Source organism: Leopardus geoffroyi, chromosome X (assembly GCF_018350155.1).
Source record: "Leopardus geoffroyi isolate Oge1 chromosome X, O.geoffroyi_Oge1_pat1.0, whole genome shotgun sequence".
NCBI classification, from domain to species: domain Eukaryota; kingdom Metazoa; phylum Chordata; class Mammalia; order Carnivora; family Felidae; genus Leopardus; species Leopardus geoffroyi.
This window is the reverse complement of record NC_059343.1, coordinates 53,705,872-53,724,239: the sequence shown is the minus strand read 5'-3', so window position 1 is coordinate 53,724,239 and position 18,368 is coordinate 53,705,872. Positions and strand designations below refer to the sequence as shown.

The 18,368-nt window shown below is 37.7% G+C and overlaps 1 protein-coding gene and 1 pseudogene across 7 annotated transcripts in view; one reads left to right on the top strand and one right to left on the bottom strand.

Annotated features, from left to right (window-relative positions):
- The window catches only part of HEPH (hephaestin), an 85,480-nt gene extending 78,621 nt beyond the window's left edge, over positions 1–6,859 (bottom strand). For 3 of the 7 annotated variants that reach the window (XM_045471358.1, XM_045471356.1, XM_045471359.1), the window contains exon 1: positions 6,635–6,858. Coding sequence is in view for 2 of the 7 variants with exons in the window: in XM_045471361.1 (XP_045327317.1) it covers positions 5,059–5,088 (30 nt within the window). In the remaining 5 variants the exon portion in view is untranslated. Of the gene's footprint in view, positions 1–5,058; positions 5,413–6,634 lie in introns of all 7 variants that reach the window. The other 4 variants (XM_045471355.1, XM_045471360.1, XM_045471361.1 and 1 more) reach the window with 3 other exon arrangements.
- Positions 6,860–11,666: 4,807 nt separating this feature from the next.
- LOC123595536 lies at positions 11,667–11,765 on the top strand (annotated as a pseudogene).
- The last annotated feature ends 6,603 nt before the right edge of the window (positions 11,766–18,368 follow it).

Genomic DNA, 18,368 nt, shown 5'->3' with positions numbered 1-18,368 from the left:
TCTTAATCACCTTACTATACCACTTTCCACAAAATATACTTGCACACTCACATACATATATACACAGAGAACATGAATATGCCATATCCATAGCCATATCTGGGAAAACCCTGTACATTCTGAAACATGCAATCACATGTAGTTATAATCACTTCTAGAAACAGACATGCATACTCATATTGGAAGGGAGACACTGAATTGATATCATTTATGATTATGATAATAATTATGGAAACTGCCATTTATTGAGAAGTTACTATATACTAAACACCATGTTCAGTGGTTTATATAAATTATTTCACTAAATCCTAGTCCTACACTCATGAGATAGGGACTGTTAATCAAAAAGAGAAAATCAAAAATATGCACAGACTCACATATGGATAGGAAATTCCCAGATATTTATTCTGGCTAGGCCTAGATATTTACCTTGATTAATAAACAGAACAATAGACTTGCCTGCAAAATCTCAGGCCCTTCCCCACACAGCAGTGGCCAAAGTGTTTATCCCCAGTCTCCATACGTGATTTGGCAGAAAGCCCTTGATATAAAGGAGGACCTGTTCCTGGATTTTTCTTTCCAAAACCTAGGCCTCCCACTGACCAGTTGGGTAGCCTTTGGTAATATTTAACCATGCTAAACTTTTTTTCCTTACCTATGAAATATATATAATAATATCAACCTTGGAGAAGTAAATTTGAAAACTTATACAAAAGGGCCTCAGTACAATTAGAGTTTGGAACATAACAGAAAGTAACTGCTTGTTTTCTTCTCCTTCTCCCCCCTGGCTATAGTTTTCATTTGTTTGTTTGTTTGTTTGTTTGTTTGTTTGTTTTATTAATCTGCACTGTCCCCACACACCATATGTTCTATATTTCTACTCTAAGGCGAATCTAAATCCTAACTTCCCCAGAAGACCCTTTGTAGGCTCTCTATACCAGTGTCCTCTGAAAGACTACTTACTCTCTATAACACCCAATTACATTAAGTCAGACTTTGTATTTTTGTTACCCTTCGGTGAGCTGCCTCATGAACTGTTTTTATTTCCCAAATTTGACTATAAACTTTCTGGAGGTGGACATCATGTCTTAGAAGTCTTTGTGTATCTTTTGCCAAAAATGGTGATGGGGGCTCTGCAGGTATACCATAAACAGCTACTACTAGAGTGTCATAAAGTGACACAAACATACATTTTTCCACTAGTTGACACTAGTTCAAGTTTGCCACTGATTAAAAGAGTGACTTTACACAAGTTACATCACCTTAGTGAGCCTGAGTTTCCCTATCTATAAAATAATAAAGCTGCATTATATAGTTACTACCTTTGTGGGGTCAGAATATTTGAGAATATAATGAAATGCAAATTGCAGAACTACAAAAAATATTTTACATAAAGAGCTCTCAAAAAGTCCTTTTAAACTCTCACACTCTGCCAATACTCACATTCACTAATGAAACACAGGTGCATTTACATGTGTCTACACATAGTACCACATATGGTCACACAAATTCCTTGGAACACTCAACAGGAAGGGAGTGTCTTAATTCAACAAAAGTCTGGATATAACATAGACCTTGTGTAAGCAAAGATGCCAGCAAAGCTGTTGTGCCTTAAACTCACTTAACTAGAGAGAAAACTGCCCCAGGTAAGAGTTTCACCATTAGAGAATTACATAATAAATGTGAAAACATTCTATAAATAAACCAGTACAGATCTTCAGCATACAATGAACAAGCATTAAAAAGTGGTGACTAATGACCAGAAGAGCTAGATAATAAATCCTGGGAGAAAAATTCTACCTAGCATTTGCCTAGCACTTCCCACTATACAGCATGGTTTTTATATCTGCCATCTTGTTAATTCTAAACTTTTGTGAGATAAGGATTGTCTTCCCCATTTTTCATCCAGTGCACAGGGTTTGAAATCAGACTACCTAAACAAAATCCTGGCTCCACTTTTCCAAGCTCTGTGATTTTATAAACTGCTTCATTTCTCTAGACATAGTGTTTTCATCTTTGAAATTAAATTAATACTATTAGTTACAACTCAGAGTAGCTTTGAGTATTAAATAAATTAAAATCTGTAAGTTCATAGGACACAAATAAGTGATCAAGTTGCCCAAGTCAGTAATCAAAAAGTATTAATAGCTATTATTATTACAAATGGGAAACAGGTTTAGAAATGAAACTTGACAGGATCACGAAGCTTTAACATTTTATAGATAGCTACAACATGTACACACTCATAAGTTCCGATACACAGTAACACATACTAAGCATACATGTACATGTATATGTATATGGCTGAGATTAGTCTCTTTGGAAGCAACATGATATAATGAAAAAAAATCAAAACTTTTGAGTCAGATAAACTCAGGTTTGAGTACTGTTTTCAGTTGTGTTTGAATGAGATAGCATTGAGTACTTAATAAGCACCTGATAAATATTAGTTTTCTTAGTTTCTAACACACTGGCTAGTCCTCTTTTTCTTCCCAAAACTGCATTTGTTGTTGCTACTGTTGTTGTCATTTTTAATTTGTTTTTACAATACAGTATAAGAATAGAAGAAAGGGAAAACCCATAAAACTCCTTAAGGATCACTTGGGTGTTTAATGGTAAAACTGAAAGTTTTCATATTCTAGAAAAAAAAGGGTTATAGTTCCAGAACCATCATGTATTAGTTGTGATATTGAGCAAGTCACCTAATATCCTGAGCTATAAGTGGAGGTGATCTGTTAAATGGAAATAATCTCTCCTTTGGGCTCCTCAAAAGTTTGCTATGAAAATCTGGCGAGGTAAAGGATGTAAAACCCTATGTAAACTTTTCACTTGGGCAGGGCTATTTTCTCCCAGCTGAGTCCACAGGAGGAAGTCTTAAAGAAAGGCCAGACTGAGGATGGAAAATAAGAGGGAAAGGTAAAAAAAAAAAAAAAAAGAAATGAAATAGGCAAGGTGAGCAAGAGTCGTGGATGAAAAGAAAAGAAATAAATAAAATCAAAAGAAAGAAAAGAAAACAAAAGAAAACAAGAATGAAGAGATGACCAAAGGAGAAGAGGGGGAAATAGAGAGAGAGAGATGGAGAAAGAGAGAAAGAGAAAGGGTGAATGAATTTTTGGGCTACTTGGAATTAGATATAGTTTAACTAATATACACTTGAAAATAGCCTTAGGGGGAAGGTCAGCTAGCAGTAGGTCAAGCCTCTCTTTCCTTTACCTTATCTTCCTGTCATCTCAGTATCATGTGGGCCTGATCCCCATTACCCAGGACAAATTGCGTTGTTTTCCCTAGAATTTGCAAGTTTTTCCTTCAACAAAACAATGCTCTTTTCTCTCCCTCCATCTTTCTCTCTGCATTGGGCTATACTGGGCTGGACAGGTTTATTTTAGAGTGAAAGGATCACTCAAGGGAGCACAGGAATTCTTAGCTACTCTTGGCCGCCTGTCTTAATCTCAGCAGTCTTCCTAACAGAACCCTCTGTCAAGACTGACCTTTTGGTTCTCTGTTTTTTAAAGGTTTAATGCTCTTTCTTCACTCTGTAACTCAAAACAAAACAAATGAGCAAAGGGGGGAAAGTGAGAGAGAGAGAGAGAGAGAGAGAGAGAGAGAGAGAGAGACAAGCCAAGAAACAGACTGTTAACTGTAAAAAATGAACTGATGATTTCCAGAGTTGGTGGGGGTGGGGGGATGAGTGAAATAGGAGATGGGGATTAAGGAGTTCACTTGTGATAAGCACCAGGTGTTATATAGAAGTGTTGAATCACTAAATTGTACACCTGAAACTAATATTACACTCTATATTAACTAACTGGAATTTGAATAAAAACTAAAAAAAAAAAAATAGATTCCATATAGGGATTTTCTCACCTTCAATAGGCATAGGCCTTTCTTTTCTGGGACGGAAAATGGAGAGAGTGTTAAAAGCCCCAAGAGGATCCAGATAGTACAAATACAATTTGTATTATTGTTTAATCATTATTACTGTATCCTAGTATGCCAGAGGTAGGAAAATTGAGGCCCAAAAAGGAAGGGACTCACCTAAAGCCCTCAGAACTAGTACTAGAACCTAAGAGTCCTGATACCTCAGCCTGGCAATAATTTCTGGCATATCACCTTTATATCATTCCTGGGACAATATGATTCCACTACATACTTGCATTTGTAGTAATAAGACTGCTTTGTTTCTTCATACTCCAATTGTGGTATCATAGAAGCAAACTAATTTGAAATCAGAAGACCTAGAATCAAATTCTTCCTCTTGCCTGTAATAGCTATGTGATCTTTCAACAAATCACTTTTACCTCCCTGAGCCTCAGTTTTCTCATCCAAAAATAGCAATATTTATCTTACAGGAGTATTTTGAAATTAAAATAAATAGATGGATTTGAGACCCTAGCAAAGGGCTTGGAATACAATAGATTCATTATAGATGCATTATAGATTCATTATAGATTCATACATCCATAAAGACTTTTAGAAACCATCTTATTTCAACCCCAGAGAGGTGAAGGGATTTGCTCAAAGTCAACCAGCCAGTTACTGCCAAAGCCAGAATTTGAAAACATGTTTTCTAAAATATTTCTACTATTTAGACATTATGTATGAGAAATAATTTAGATTTTAAGCTGATAGTTTGGTTCAGCTATCGTTTATTGGCTTAGTCTATGCCAATCTGGATCTCAAAACACGAAACCAAGTGGTTGTTTCAAGCATTTGAGATTCTCACTTTAGTCTTCAGATCCATCACATCAATAAACTCCTCAATTTGTGAGGCAGAGGACTAGCAGATTATTTCAACAAGAAAATTAACTACTTTCTACAACTCCATAACCATTCCTGAAGCAGTTAAGCCAGGGTGGTCCTGGTCATTTTGGCCAAAGGAATGAAAGGAGCCTATTGTTCACTTTAACTTCCCTGCACACCTAGCCAAGCTTCCTCCAACTTCTCTGCCACTGACTTTCTCTCCCAGTGGCCAAAAATTCCCCTAAATCCAGCCACATAAAGGTTTTACAAAGAAAAGAAGGTGAGGTAGGGTTTGGAAAGGGAAGAAAGAAAGCTTACCTTTGCTAGAGTAAATCCTTCCATATTCATGTCAGCAGCCTAGTGATGCTGCACTGCAGACCCCAGTGAGAGACAGCCAGCCCTGTTCAGTCAGTATCCTGGGTTACAGAGCCTTTCTCATAAATTAAGTCCAAGATTCCAATTTGGCTGGTGTTACTGGGGTGGGGTGAATGGACGAGGGGGCAGTGCTGGGTGCCTTATATTGGAATGTCTTGTTTATCCTGGTTTGGTACAAAACACTAGATGGTGCTTTGACCATATATGGGTGTTTTCCAAATCCTGGTTAGGATCTCAGGAGGAATCACAGGGGGTGGGCTTCATTTTTGTTATTGAAGCTTGGTAGTTGGTCTTTTGCTGAAAAGGGGAGGAGAATGCACTTCCAGTTGCCCATTCAAAGCTCACAGATTCCAGCAGCTCTATTTCAGAAATGGGGCCCTTTGCAAAGATTATTAAATGTGGGAAGGGGCCCCACCACCGCCAAATTTTTTCCTTCTTGCTGTGAAGCACAGTTATCAGCCATGTCTATTATTCTGAGGCGATCATTGCTTGGTAATAGAGAAAAATGAATCTGGTAATAAAACAAAAGAGCTTCCTACATGTCAGGCCCTAAGCTAACCACTTTACATGCATTCTTTAAGTCTCATGATTATCCTGTGAAAAGGCTGCTCTTATTCTTATTTTACAATTGAATAAAACCAGTCTTTGAGAAAGAAGGTAACTTGTTCAAGGTCACACAGTTAGGAAGTAAAAGTTGAGTTGGGGATTTTACTGCGTACGTCTAGACTTTTAGCTGCCACACTACCACACTGTGCTGCTAAGGGAAGAAACAGAGGACCTTTTTGAGTTAGGAAAAGTGACTTCAAAATTATGTGCCTGCTGTCCACCAGTTACTGCTAGTTTTTTTTTTTTTATGTACATTAGTTCTACCTCTGCAATTTCTAGCAACTCCTACAGTGAAAACCCAGGACTATATTACCAACATTTTTCCGTCAAGGAGACCAGATGTAGCTTGAAAATAGGTCAACATCCTAAAATCTGAGAAGACCCAGAATAACTGGAAATATTAAATTAAAAAAAAAAGTAAATGGGCCCTAAAATTTCTAAGTGAAACTGGAGTTTGGATTTAAAAAATAAAATAAAATAAACAAAGGCTATCCTTGTCCCTGTTGGAAAGAGAGAGTAGTGGAAAGTGATTAGCCTCAGTCAAGTGCCCTAGGTTCCAGCCCTGGTTTGCTCTGGCAGTAATCAGCCATTTGGCCTTGGCCCAGGCTCTTATTTTCTCCTGGCTACAGTTTCTCCATTTGCATAATAAAGGCATAGAACTAGATACAGACTCTCCCAGCTCTATAAACTTACATATCTGGGATTCCATGAAGACAGCATATTATTTATATTAACAGTAGAAGAAAAAGAGATTGCAAAAATGCAAAGTATAAGGAAAGAATGGGTACTGAGTAATTTGTGGAGAAAAGGCAGATAATTTCATGCCTCTTTGGAAAGGACTGCATCTACCCAACAGAACAAGGTATAAGAAGGAGACAGGTATGATGGCGATTCCACCACTTAGTATCCTTACTTTGTGATGAGAGATCTTGTCTAGAAGCAGATGCTGTTCTCCAGGCAGGCTTGACACATCTTTCTCTCCTGGATTCAAAGTGTCTGGAGCAGGGTCCAGGGAGGAGGACTTTCAAAGACTGAACTGGTGGGGCAAAGTCTGGCTCATAAACCAGTGGAGGTGCTTAAGAGTGCCTAGACACTTGGGAGCTGCCCTCACAGACTGCACCCCAGGCTTAACCAAGTAGAAGCAACTGACGGGGAGAAGGGTGGAGTCACAAGCTACAGTTCCCTGAGAAATAATTAGTGATCAAAGGAAGCTGGATCAGGCTACAGCAGCCCTTGGAGTTATCTGCCTCTTTCCCTACCTGGCACGGATGCAGACCTTGGAGTTAAAGGGGAAGGTGGGGATCAAACCCATTAAGCTGAGATCCAAGTCCAGGCTCTAAGGCATTTATGACAGGGAGTGGAAGGGATAAGGCCTCTGTTGTGACTCATAAAAGACAACAAGAAAGAGGTCATATAGACACACTTAAGCCAACACAATGAAGGCTGCAGGAGGCAGAGAGGCTAGGTTTCTGAGCTTGTTTTATTCATTCAGCAATTTACTGCAGGGCACACAATGCCTACCTCTTCTACAAATCCTAGGCATATTTCTGGTGTTTTTCCTCAGGAGACACCTAAAAAATGTTTAACTTGATACCTATAGAATAGAGGTTTTTAAATTTTTTTTTTCAATGTTTATTTATTTTTGGGACAGAGAGAGACAGAGCATGAACAGGGGAGGGGCAGAGAGAGAGGGACACACAGAATCAGAAACAGGCTCCAGGCTCTGAGCCATCAGCCCAGAGCCTGACGCGGGGCTCGAACTCACGGACCGCGAGATCGTGACCTGGCTGAAGTCGGACGCTTAACCGACTGCACCACCCAGGCGCCCCTAGAATAGAGGTTTTTAAAGTATTTCAGTAAAAGGACAGTTAATAAATATTTTATTTGGAGAACATATAGCATCTCTCTGTCGTAAGTATTAAAACAGGCTATTGCAGCACATTGGATATATCTATGAACCAATAAAAGTTAATTTCATAAACAAGAAGCAGGACAGATTTGGCCCACAAGCTGTAGTTTGAATACCCCCACTACAGCCTGCTTTGAAATATAAACACTTGCAACATGGCAACTTATTAAGAGCACAGAAACTAGAATCAATCTGGATTGAAATCTCAACTCTACAACTTCCTGAGCCTGTGACCTTGGAAAAGTCATTAAATCCTTCTAAACCTCAGTTTTACCTCTGTAAAATTGAGTATAATAATTGTACATATTTTATAAGGCTTTTATGAAAACTGAAATAAAATTATACATATGAGCTATTTAGCACAGTATCTGGCAAAAAAAAATTCCAAAAAAAAGTTATCACTCCAAATTTTTCAACAAAGAAATTAATCTAAATTCTTCTTACAAAACAAGTTGTACTAATTCATGGCAAAAATAAAAAAAAGAATATTTTGGAGTGCCTGGGTGGCTCAGTCGGTTGGGCTTCTGACTTCAGCTCAGGTCAGCTCAGGTCATGGTCTTGTGGTTTGTGAGTTCGAGCCCCACATCAGGGCTCTGTGCTGACATCTAAGAGCCTGGAACCTGCTTCAGATTCTGTGTCTCCCCCTCTCTCTGACCCTCCCATGCTCATGCTCTGTCTATCTCTGTAATTAAAAAAAAACGAATATTTCATGAATGCTGGTTTTAAGTTTTAGTTATTTTACTAAAGAAAACACAAGTAATCTTGGATACATGATTTTGCCTTTATGGGACTGAGTACTTCACCTGTAAAATGAAGAAGGCAGTCTAGATTTGTCATTTTTCAAAATTATTTTTGACAGCAAAACTATTGACCCAAACAGAATCTTACAGTAAATGCCCACTACCTATGGAAGATGAAAGTGTAGCTTTTCTGGTAAGGCTAGGAAAAGAAAAAAATTGGTCAGGGCTAAGGGTACCTAGGGACTTTCTCACTTGTATGGCTGCCCACCCAGGCAATGTGCTTAACCCTGGAGCACCAGCAAGGAATCTTGATAGCTTTAAAAGAACATTTGAGAAACACAAAACCAGAATGTACTTAAAAGTCCCTTAAGTCTCAAAACAAAAAGGCACCCTGCTGAATGGGAGAAAATATTTATAAATGATATATCCAATAAGAGATTAATATCCAAAACATATAAAGAATTTATACAACTCAAAACCAAAACCCCAAAAAAAAACCAAATAATATGATTTAAAAATGGGCAGAGGGCCTGAAGAGGTCCTTTTTTAAAAAAAAAAAAAGTTAAAAATAGTCTCTTAAATACAGAGAACAAACTGGTGGCTGCCAGAGGGGAGGTGGTTGAAGGGAGGGATGAAATAGATAAAGGAGATCAAGAGTACACTTACCTTTATGAGCACTGAGCAATGTTTAGAATTGTTGAGTCATTACAGTAAATACCTGAAAGTAATATAACACTGTATGTTAATTATACTTCAATAACAAAAAACAAACAAAAAAAAAAAGAAAGGAAGAAAGAAAAAGTCCTTTAAGTTTCAAATACTTTCACTAACCCATCCATTTATCAATTCACCTAATTGATATTTCCAAGTTAACTTTGTATGGATAATCACAAGGCATGGCCCTAGGATGGTTAGATGAGAGGTTCACAGGGTAGCTCACTATCTAATATGAGAAGCATGGTGTTTGAAGTTAGGACTAGCGATTGTATCCTACATGGTTTCTTCTGAACTATGTTACTTAACCTTTCTGAGCCACTGTTTCCTCATCTGTAAAATAGAAACAATAAAACATTCATGACTGGGGGCACCTGGGTGGCTCAGTCCGTTGAGCCTCCAACTCTTGATTTAGGCTCAGGTCATGACCTCAGTCATGAGATCAGGCACTGCATCAGGCAGTGCGGAGCCTGCTTAAGATTCTCTCTCTCCTTCTTTCTCTGCCTCTCTTTCTCTCTCTCTCTGTCTCATAAATAAATAAATAAATAAATAAATAAATAAATACATAAATACATAAATACATAAATAAATAAATAAATCTCCATGAGTGTAACATTGTGAGGATTAAATAAGCTTGCATTTGCATGAACCATTAGCACACTGCTCAACACATTAAGGACCTTCAATAAATGTTTTATTTTTCCTTTCCATCCTTCTTACAGTGAAATTTAGCGACAGCATAAGGTACTTGGTGAAAATAAAAGCCATGGGCAGGGTTGCCTAGGTGGCTTAGTGGGTTAAATGTCGGACTCTTGGCTCAGATCATGATCTTGCAGTTCATAAATTCCACTTCAGATACTGTCCCCCCTCTGTCTCTACCCCTCCTCACCTCTCATAAATACATAAACAGAAACAAAAAGCCATGGGCAGTGTTCCAGCATAGCCAGTCTGTCTGCTTTATCACAGGGTCATTTGATTTAGCTTACCCTTAACAGTTCTAAAAGAAAGAAGAAAGAAAGAAAGAAAGAAAGAAAGAAAGAAAGAAAGAAAGAAAGAGAGAGAGAAAGAAAGAAGTCCTATGGAAAAAAGTGGAGAGGTTCAGGGATGAAAAGGTTTTCCCCTAGAGACCACACCTCTGAAGCCACCACACTCCCTTTACATTCCCCACCACCACTTCTGACCAGCAGGATCCATCATACTTTGAAAATATTCATCTACACTGCTGCAATGTGTAACTGTCCTGGGCTGTCTCAGGAAACACTAGTTCTTGAATTCTATTTGCCGCTTTCTTCAGCCCTCCAAAGCAATGGGTCTCACCCTTAAGTATGCACCAGAATTCCTTGGAGGATTTGTTAAGGCAATGAGTGTCTGCTTCAGTAAATCTGTAGTGAGGCCTGATAATCTGCATTTTCAACAGGTTGCCAGGTGATGCTGATGCTGCTGGACTGAGGACCACACTTTGAGAACCACTGCTCAAATCTCAGTTGCTTTGAAACTCACCCCCTGCTGGCTAACTTGAAAATGCAGACTGATTCTTGGATTCTTGACACCCCTAGTCTTCAGGTATCTATCTATGTCCCAAGACCAAAGGTATATTTCCTTCAGCCTCCTGGTACTTTATTCATGTACACACTCCCTGAGCATCCTCCTAACACTTATTTACCCACTCCTTTGTCCCAGACCCTTCCTACCTGTCTTGGCAAACCTCTCTTTTCCCATCATGCTCAGTTAATATGTCTTGTTTTTTGGCTGCCTTCCTTGAACAGCTCTATGAATGGCATTAGCTCCTACTTTACTCTTCTTTACATTATGTGGCTTCCTGATTGTGGGTTTTGGGCATGGACAATTCTGGTTTGAATCCTGTTTCTGCCTCTTCCTGAAGTGTGTGATCTTGGGGAAGTTGCTTGAATTCTCTGAGCCTTAATCTGTCACCTGCAAAATCAGGTTGTGAAAACAAAATGGAAGAATGTCTATAAAAGGGCCTAGTACATAATAGTTGACCAATTAATGATACTCTCTTTCTTTACCCCCTCTACTTTCCTTACACCTGCCTATCTTCCCCCACCCCCCAGTAAGAAGCTGGCAGTAAATAAGAATTAGACAATGCAGGAATAAAGTCTTTCATTAGTATTAAAGAACATGGTAAATGAGAGAGGGAGGCCTATACAAAGTGATATATCACTTAAGAGAAAGGAGAGGTAATTTTCAATGGGTGGGCATCAGGATAAGCTTCAGGAAGATGATAGCATCTTCCCTCCCACTCCCATTTCTCCAGCTAAACAGCTGAATGTCATCCAAGATTCCTAGTTTTTGTCTCACTCTCCACATGCATTCCATTGACAAATGCTGTCATATCAGTATTCTAAATGTCTTTTGAATACACCTACTTCTCTGTTTCTCCACTACCATAGCCTTGGTCTGAGTCATACTCATCTCTTAACAGGATCATTATAATAACCACCTTGCTGTGATTTTTGCCTTAATTTCTGTCCCACATATTCTGCTCTTCAAATAACAGCCAAAACTACTTTTCCCAAACCACAAAGGTGATTTTTACTTAATACCTTACTTAACACCCTCCAGCAGCGTTTGCTGTATTGACTGAAATTAGAGTAATACAGAGTTTAGCAGGGCCCCTGAGTAAGGAAGACATTCAAACTGGTAAAATGTGTTGAATATATGTATGTGTGAATGCATATATGGAAATATCTCCAAGATATATCATTAAGTAAAAGGCAAGGCACAAAAGAGTGAACATCTTGCATTCACTTTATAGATACACACATGCACATACATACATCCACACACATCTATGTACGTATGTGTGTGTGTGTGTGTGTGTGTGTACACACACATAGATGGTAGGGTAAGGATTTTTTTCTGATAGTCATAAAAGTATGTTTTTTTAACAGTGGTTTCCTTTAGGGAGAGTGATCTGGTTGGGAAAGAGTGATTTGCATTTTCATTTTGAAATTTAATGTTTAAAGTTTAAATTTCAAAACTTCATATATTAACTTTTTTAATTATGGAAAGTGAATATAAACTCACTTTTGTTTCTTTTCGTGTGTGTTTCTATGCATGAAAAAGAAAGTTATAACTGTATTTTAAGAAAACTAATGACTTCATTTTCACTAGGACAAAAGCCAAAATCTTTAACAAGGACTACATGGCCCTTTGTGATGTGCACCTTACTAATCTTTCTAGCTCACTGTTTGACCTTCCTCACCTCATATACTATGATCCACCCATGCCAGAATTATATCAGTTTCCCATTTTTCCAAGGTACTGTGTGCTTTCTCTTACCTCCAGATCTTATGTGTTGTTCTATTTGGCTCCAACATGCTTCACCTTATTTACTCTCTAACTTATCTTTTGGGTCTCTTTTTAAAATTCCCTTCCTTCCAGAGTTTTTTCCTGACTTCCCGTGTTTCTCTTTTAGATGACGTTGCCATATACTCCTAATACACCCTGTATATTAAACAGTTTATTAAAATTTCTTGTTTAACTGCCTGTCTTTAAAGCTTATAATGGTAGCTTTGTGAGACCAGAGATAACCTCGTTCATGCTTCCAATTATAGCCTCAGAGCCTAGCATAGCATTTGATACAGACTTGATGCTCAATATGCTTGATGAATGAAATACGTGAATGATGAATAAAAAAGATTGCCTTGAGCCGGGCTTCATGGTGAGCAAAATCCTACCATAAAATGGCTGCATTTGTAAACTTCATTTTTAGGAAAATGACAGGTGGGACTTTTCCAACTTCGAGGTTGACTCAGTTGTACCTGATATTTTCACTACTTGATCAACCAGCTTGTTCCCCAAATATGTGTTGTATGTCAATGCCAGTCCCTCTGCTATTCTAATTTATCCATTATAACACTGTCACAACTTTGTTCTTCTAAGCATCTGACCCCTAAATTCTCCTGGGGTATCTTGGATTACAAATATAGTGATCAAAAGGAGACTTCAGAAGACATGGGGAGGTGTTTGCTTCCAGATTAGGTTGCCTCACAGTGCTCTTAAAGGATCTTTGGGGCACCTGGTTGTGGCCTAGTTGGTTAAATGTCCAACTTTGGCTCATGTCATGATCTCAGGGTCTATGAGTTCGAGCCCCGCATCAGGCTTGGTGCTGACAGCTTAGAACCTAGACCCTGTTTCAGATTCTGTGCCTCCCTGTCTCTCTGTCCCTCTCCCATTTGCACTCTGTCTCTGTCTCTGTCTCTCTCTCTCTCAAAGATAAACATTAAAAAATTAAAGAAAAAAGCCTCATTTACCTGTTTTATATTCTTGGTTAAGCAGACGTGTAGATTTTCATTCAAAGAAAAAAAATATTAGTAAAATAAACCTGAAATTGTAAATAAAGTATTCTTTCCAAATGGCTACACAAACGCTACTTGGATGCTTCCAATAACTGAAGGCTCACAATCTCCCAAGAAAACTCATTCAACTTCTGTATTACTTTTCATTATATTAAATAGCCAAACATCTGTCATCTTCTACATTCTGTTCATTGCATCATGTTTCTATTGAATTGAGGACTCCTGAGAAAAATTCTAGTCAATGCCATATCATCATTTTTTAACAGCAAAAGAACCCATTCTCTTGTGGAGAGTGTTTATCCTCTTGGGTACCTACAATTCAATGCTTGCTCCCAGATCCCATCTTGTCTTTGGTCTCATGCCGATACTTTCTTCATATTGTGGTAGAAGATTACATGATGTTATCTGCCCCTCCTAATCTTTCTAGTTCACTGCTTATCCTTCCTTCTTTGTCCACCGTCTTCTCACTTGTAAAATTATATTTTCTTATTAGCTGATCTTTGAGGTATCTTCAATATTTCTCACTCTATATTTCTATCATTAAAGCTTTTGGATTAGTGCCTACCAGTATACAGAAAGCATGTGCAGGTGTCTGAAAACAAGTTATAGGGCCGCTGAATTTGCATGAATTACTTTATGACAAGTTAACCATTTGGAAAAAATAACTGTGTGAAGTTTTGAAATCTAAATCTCTATTTAGATGAGAAGAAGAAAACACAGGCATTCTCAGAATTCAACTGTTGCTTCAGGAAAGGTGAATACAATAGAAACTCAGGGTATAGCCCAGGCTGTGGTAGACTGCTCCCTTCTCAGCCTTACCTTCCAAACAAATTGATCTACTTCTTTGGCTATTTGTTATTCTGTTACAGTGGAAAAGACACTAGTTTGAGGGAATGAAGTAGATAGAATAATGCCTTACTCAAAGATGTACATGTCCTAATCCCCAGAACTTGTGAATATGTTAAATTATATGACAAAGAGGAATTAAGTTTGCAGATAGAATTAAGGTTGCTAATCATCTGACTTTAAAATGAGATTATCGGGGCGCCTGGGTGGCGCAGTCGGTTAAGCGTCCGACTTCAGCCAGGTCACGATCTCGCGGTCCGTGAGTTCGAGCCCCGCGTCGGGCTCTGGGCTGATGGCTCAGAGCCTGGAGCCTGTTTCCGATTCTGTGTCTCCCTCTCTGTCTGCCCCTCCCCCGTTCATGCTCTGTCTCTCTCTGTCCCAAAAATAAATAAACGTTGAAAAAAAAAAATTAAAATGAGATTATCTTGTATTATCTGTGTGGGCCTAATATTATCACAACAGTGCTTTAAATTGGAGGAAGAAGACAGAGGAGAATTCCAGGGTGACAAAGTGTGAGAAAGACTCCACTCACTGCTGTTGGGTTGGAAGATAGAGAAAAGGAGCCATGACCCAGGAAATCCAGGTCATAAAAAGTTGGAAAAGGCAACTAAATAGATTATCTTGTAGAGCCTCCAGAAGAAATGTAACCCTGTTGACATCTTCATTTTGGCTCAGTGAGTCCTATCTTAAACTTATAACCTGTTAGAATTGTAAAATAACAAATATGTGTTGTTTTAAGCTAATCTATTACAATTGCAGTAGAAAACTAATAGAGGGGTAAATAGGCTTAACTTTTTAAGTCCTGCTATTGCCGTATACTAGCTGTGTAATACCAGGAAGATTTCTTTACCTCTCTAAGATTTAGAGTTCTCATCTTTATTTTTTTAACTTTTTTAATGCTTATTTATTTTTGAGAGAGAGACAGAGTGTGAGTGGGGGAGGAGCGGAGAGAGAGGGAGACACTGAATCCAAAGCAGGCTCCAGACTCTGAGCTGCCAGCGCAGAGTCCGATGCGGGGCTCAAACTCATGAACCATGAGATCATGACCTGAGCTGAAGTCGGACACCTACCGACTGAACTACCCAGACGCCCCAAGAGTTCTCACCTTTAAAATGAGGAAAAAACACCTTGTTGGCTAATGTCACATGTAGATTTGGAGATCAAATAAAGTAAAAGTTACATATAAAATAGGTGGAATAGTTCTCCACAATAAAAATAACATGAGAGAAATGGAACTAGGAGCAATATACCAGGCAAAATATCTCCCACATATATAACAACATGTAGAAATAATACATTAATACCCATGAAAATATGTGTATAGATGGCAAAGTAAATAAATAAAACAGAAAACCCAAATGAAAAATAAACACAAGAAAAGATAATCTCACCAGTAATCAGGGAAATGAAAACTGAAAATCAAAGTAACAAATGATATAATTTCTCACCAACCAACTATTCGTTAACAGTCTTCAAGCATTTCAAAAATTGATAAAAGTGCATGCAAATGTGTGCAAAAACAAGTTCTCTCATACTGTAATGTAAACTGTATATTGAAACGTCCTTCAAGAGTAGTTTGTTGGGATGCCTGGGTGGCTCAGTTGGTTAAGCTTCCCATTTTTGGCTTAGGTCATGATCTCCCATTTTGTGAGTTTGAACCCCTCATATGGCTCTCTTCTGTCAGTGCAGAGCCCACTTCAGATCCCCCCCTCTCAAAAATAAACATTAAAAACACTAGTTTGTTAATATCTGCTAATATTTAAAATGAATATACCATATGTTTTCACTCTTATGTGGATCCTGAGAAACTTAACAGGAACCCATGGGGGAGGGAAAGGAAAAAAAAAGAGAGAGGTTAGAGTGGGAGAGAGCCAAAGCATAAGAGACTCTTAAAAACTGAGAACAAACTGAGGGTTGATGGGGGGTGGGAGGGAGGACAGGGTAGGTGATGGGCATTGAAGAGGGCATCTTTTGGGATGAGCACTGGGTGTTGTATGGAAACCAATTTGACAATAAATTTCATATATTAAAAAAATAATAATAAAATGAATATACCTTATACCACATCAATACTTGCTCATAGATATTCACCAAAATGGACATAAGTGGTCAAAAATATCCACCATATCATGGCCTATACAATGACCTGGGACAAATAAACTCAATTATCAAATGCTATGATTTTTTATGCATTACTTTATTATTTTTAGTTTTATTATTTTTTTATTTTTAAGTATTTATTTTATTCCATTTAGATAACTTACAGTGTTATATTAGTTTTAGGTGTACAATATAGTGATACAACATTTCCATAGGTCACCCTGTGCTCATCACAAGCACACTGCTTAATCCCCATCACCTATTTCAGACATCTCCTCACATACCTCCCATCTAGTAAGCATTAGTCTGTCTCTACAGTTAAGACTGTTTCTTGGTTCACCTCTCTCTCTATTTTTTCCCCTTTGCTCATTTGCTTTGTTTATTAAATTACACATATGAGTGAAATAATAGGTGTTTGTCTTTCTCTGACTATTTCACTTCATATAATACTCTCTAAATCCATCTATGTATTTGAAAATGGCAAGATATCATTCTTTTTATGACTCGATAATATTATGTTGTATGTATATGCCACATCTTCTTTATTAATTCATCAGTCAATGGATACTTTGACTGTTTCCATAATTTGGCTATTGTAGATACTGCTGCTATGAACATCGCTATGCATGTATCCCTTTAAATCAGGGTCCTTGATTTTTTTTTCTTTTTTTGGATAAACACACAGTAGTGTATTTGCAAGATACTAGGGTAGTTCTATTTTTAACTTTCTGAGGAACTTCCATAAGGATTTCCAGAGTGGCTGCACGAGTTTGCACCACCATAGGGTAAGAGGGTTCCTCATTCTCCGCATCCCTACCAACACCTGCTGTTTCTTGTGTTGTTGATGTTAGCCATTCTGACAGGTGTGAAGTGGTTTCTCATTGTGGTTTTGATTTGTATATCCCTAATGATGAGTGGTGTTGAACATCATTTCATATGTCTGTTAGACATCTGAATTTCTTCTTTGGAAAGGTGTCTATTCATGTCTTATGATCATTTTTTCACTGGATTATTTGGTTTTTTTGAATGTTAAGTTTGATAAGTTCTTTATAAAGTTTGGATACTAGCCCTTTATCATATATGTCATTTGCAAATATCTTCTCCCATTCCAACGGTTGCCTTTTAGTTTTGTTGATAGTTTCCTTCACTGTGCAGAAGCTTTTATTTTGAATAAGTCTCAATAGTTGAAAACTCTTAGAGTTTTTATTTATAGTTCCCTGATGATCAGTGATGTTGAGCAAATTTCATGTATCTATTGGCAATCTGTATATATTCTCAGCAACTTATATTTTCATGGAATCTCAATAGTTTATTTTTTGCTTTTGTATTGCTTGCCTCAGGAGACATATGTAGAAACAAGTTGCTATAGCTGATGTCAAAGAGTTACTGCCTGTGTTCTCCTCTAGGATTTTTTTTATAGTTTTAGGTCTTACATTTAGGTCATTAATCCACTTTAAATTTCTTTTGTGTGTGGTATAAGAAAATGGTCCAATTTCATTCTTTTGCATATTACTGCCCAGATTTCCCAACACCATTGTTGAAGGGACTGTCTTTTTCCCTTTGGATGTTCTTTCCATATTTGTTAAAACATGAATTGACCATATAGATATGGTTTAATTTCTAAGGTTTAAATTCTACTCTGTTCCATGGATGTATGTGTCTATTTTTCTGTCAGTACCATTATTTTTTTTTTACTGTTTTTATCAAAACAGTAATATAACTTAAATTACATAATTGTGATGTCTTATGTTTGCTTTTCTTTTCAAGGTTGCTTTGGATATGTAGAGTCTTTTGTGGTTCCATACAATTTCAGGATTATTTGTTCTAGCTCTGTGAAAAATGCTGGTGGTGTTTTGATAGGGACTGCATTAAATGTATAGATTACTTTGGCTAGCATAGACATTTGAACAATATTTGTTTTACCAATCTATGAGCATGGAATGTCTTTACATTTCTTTGTGTCATCTTCAATTTCTTTCATCAGTGTTTTATAGTTTTCAGCGTAGAGGTTTTTCA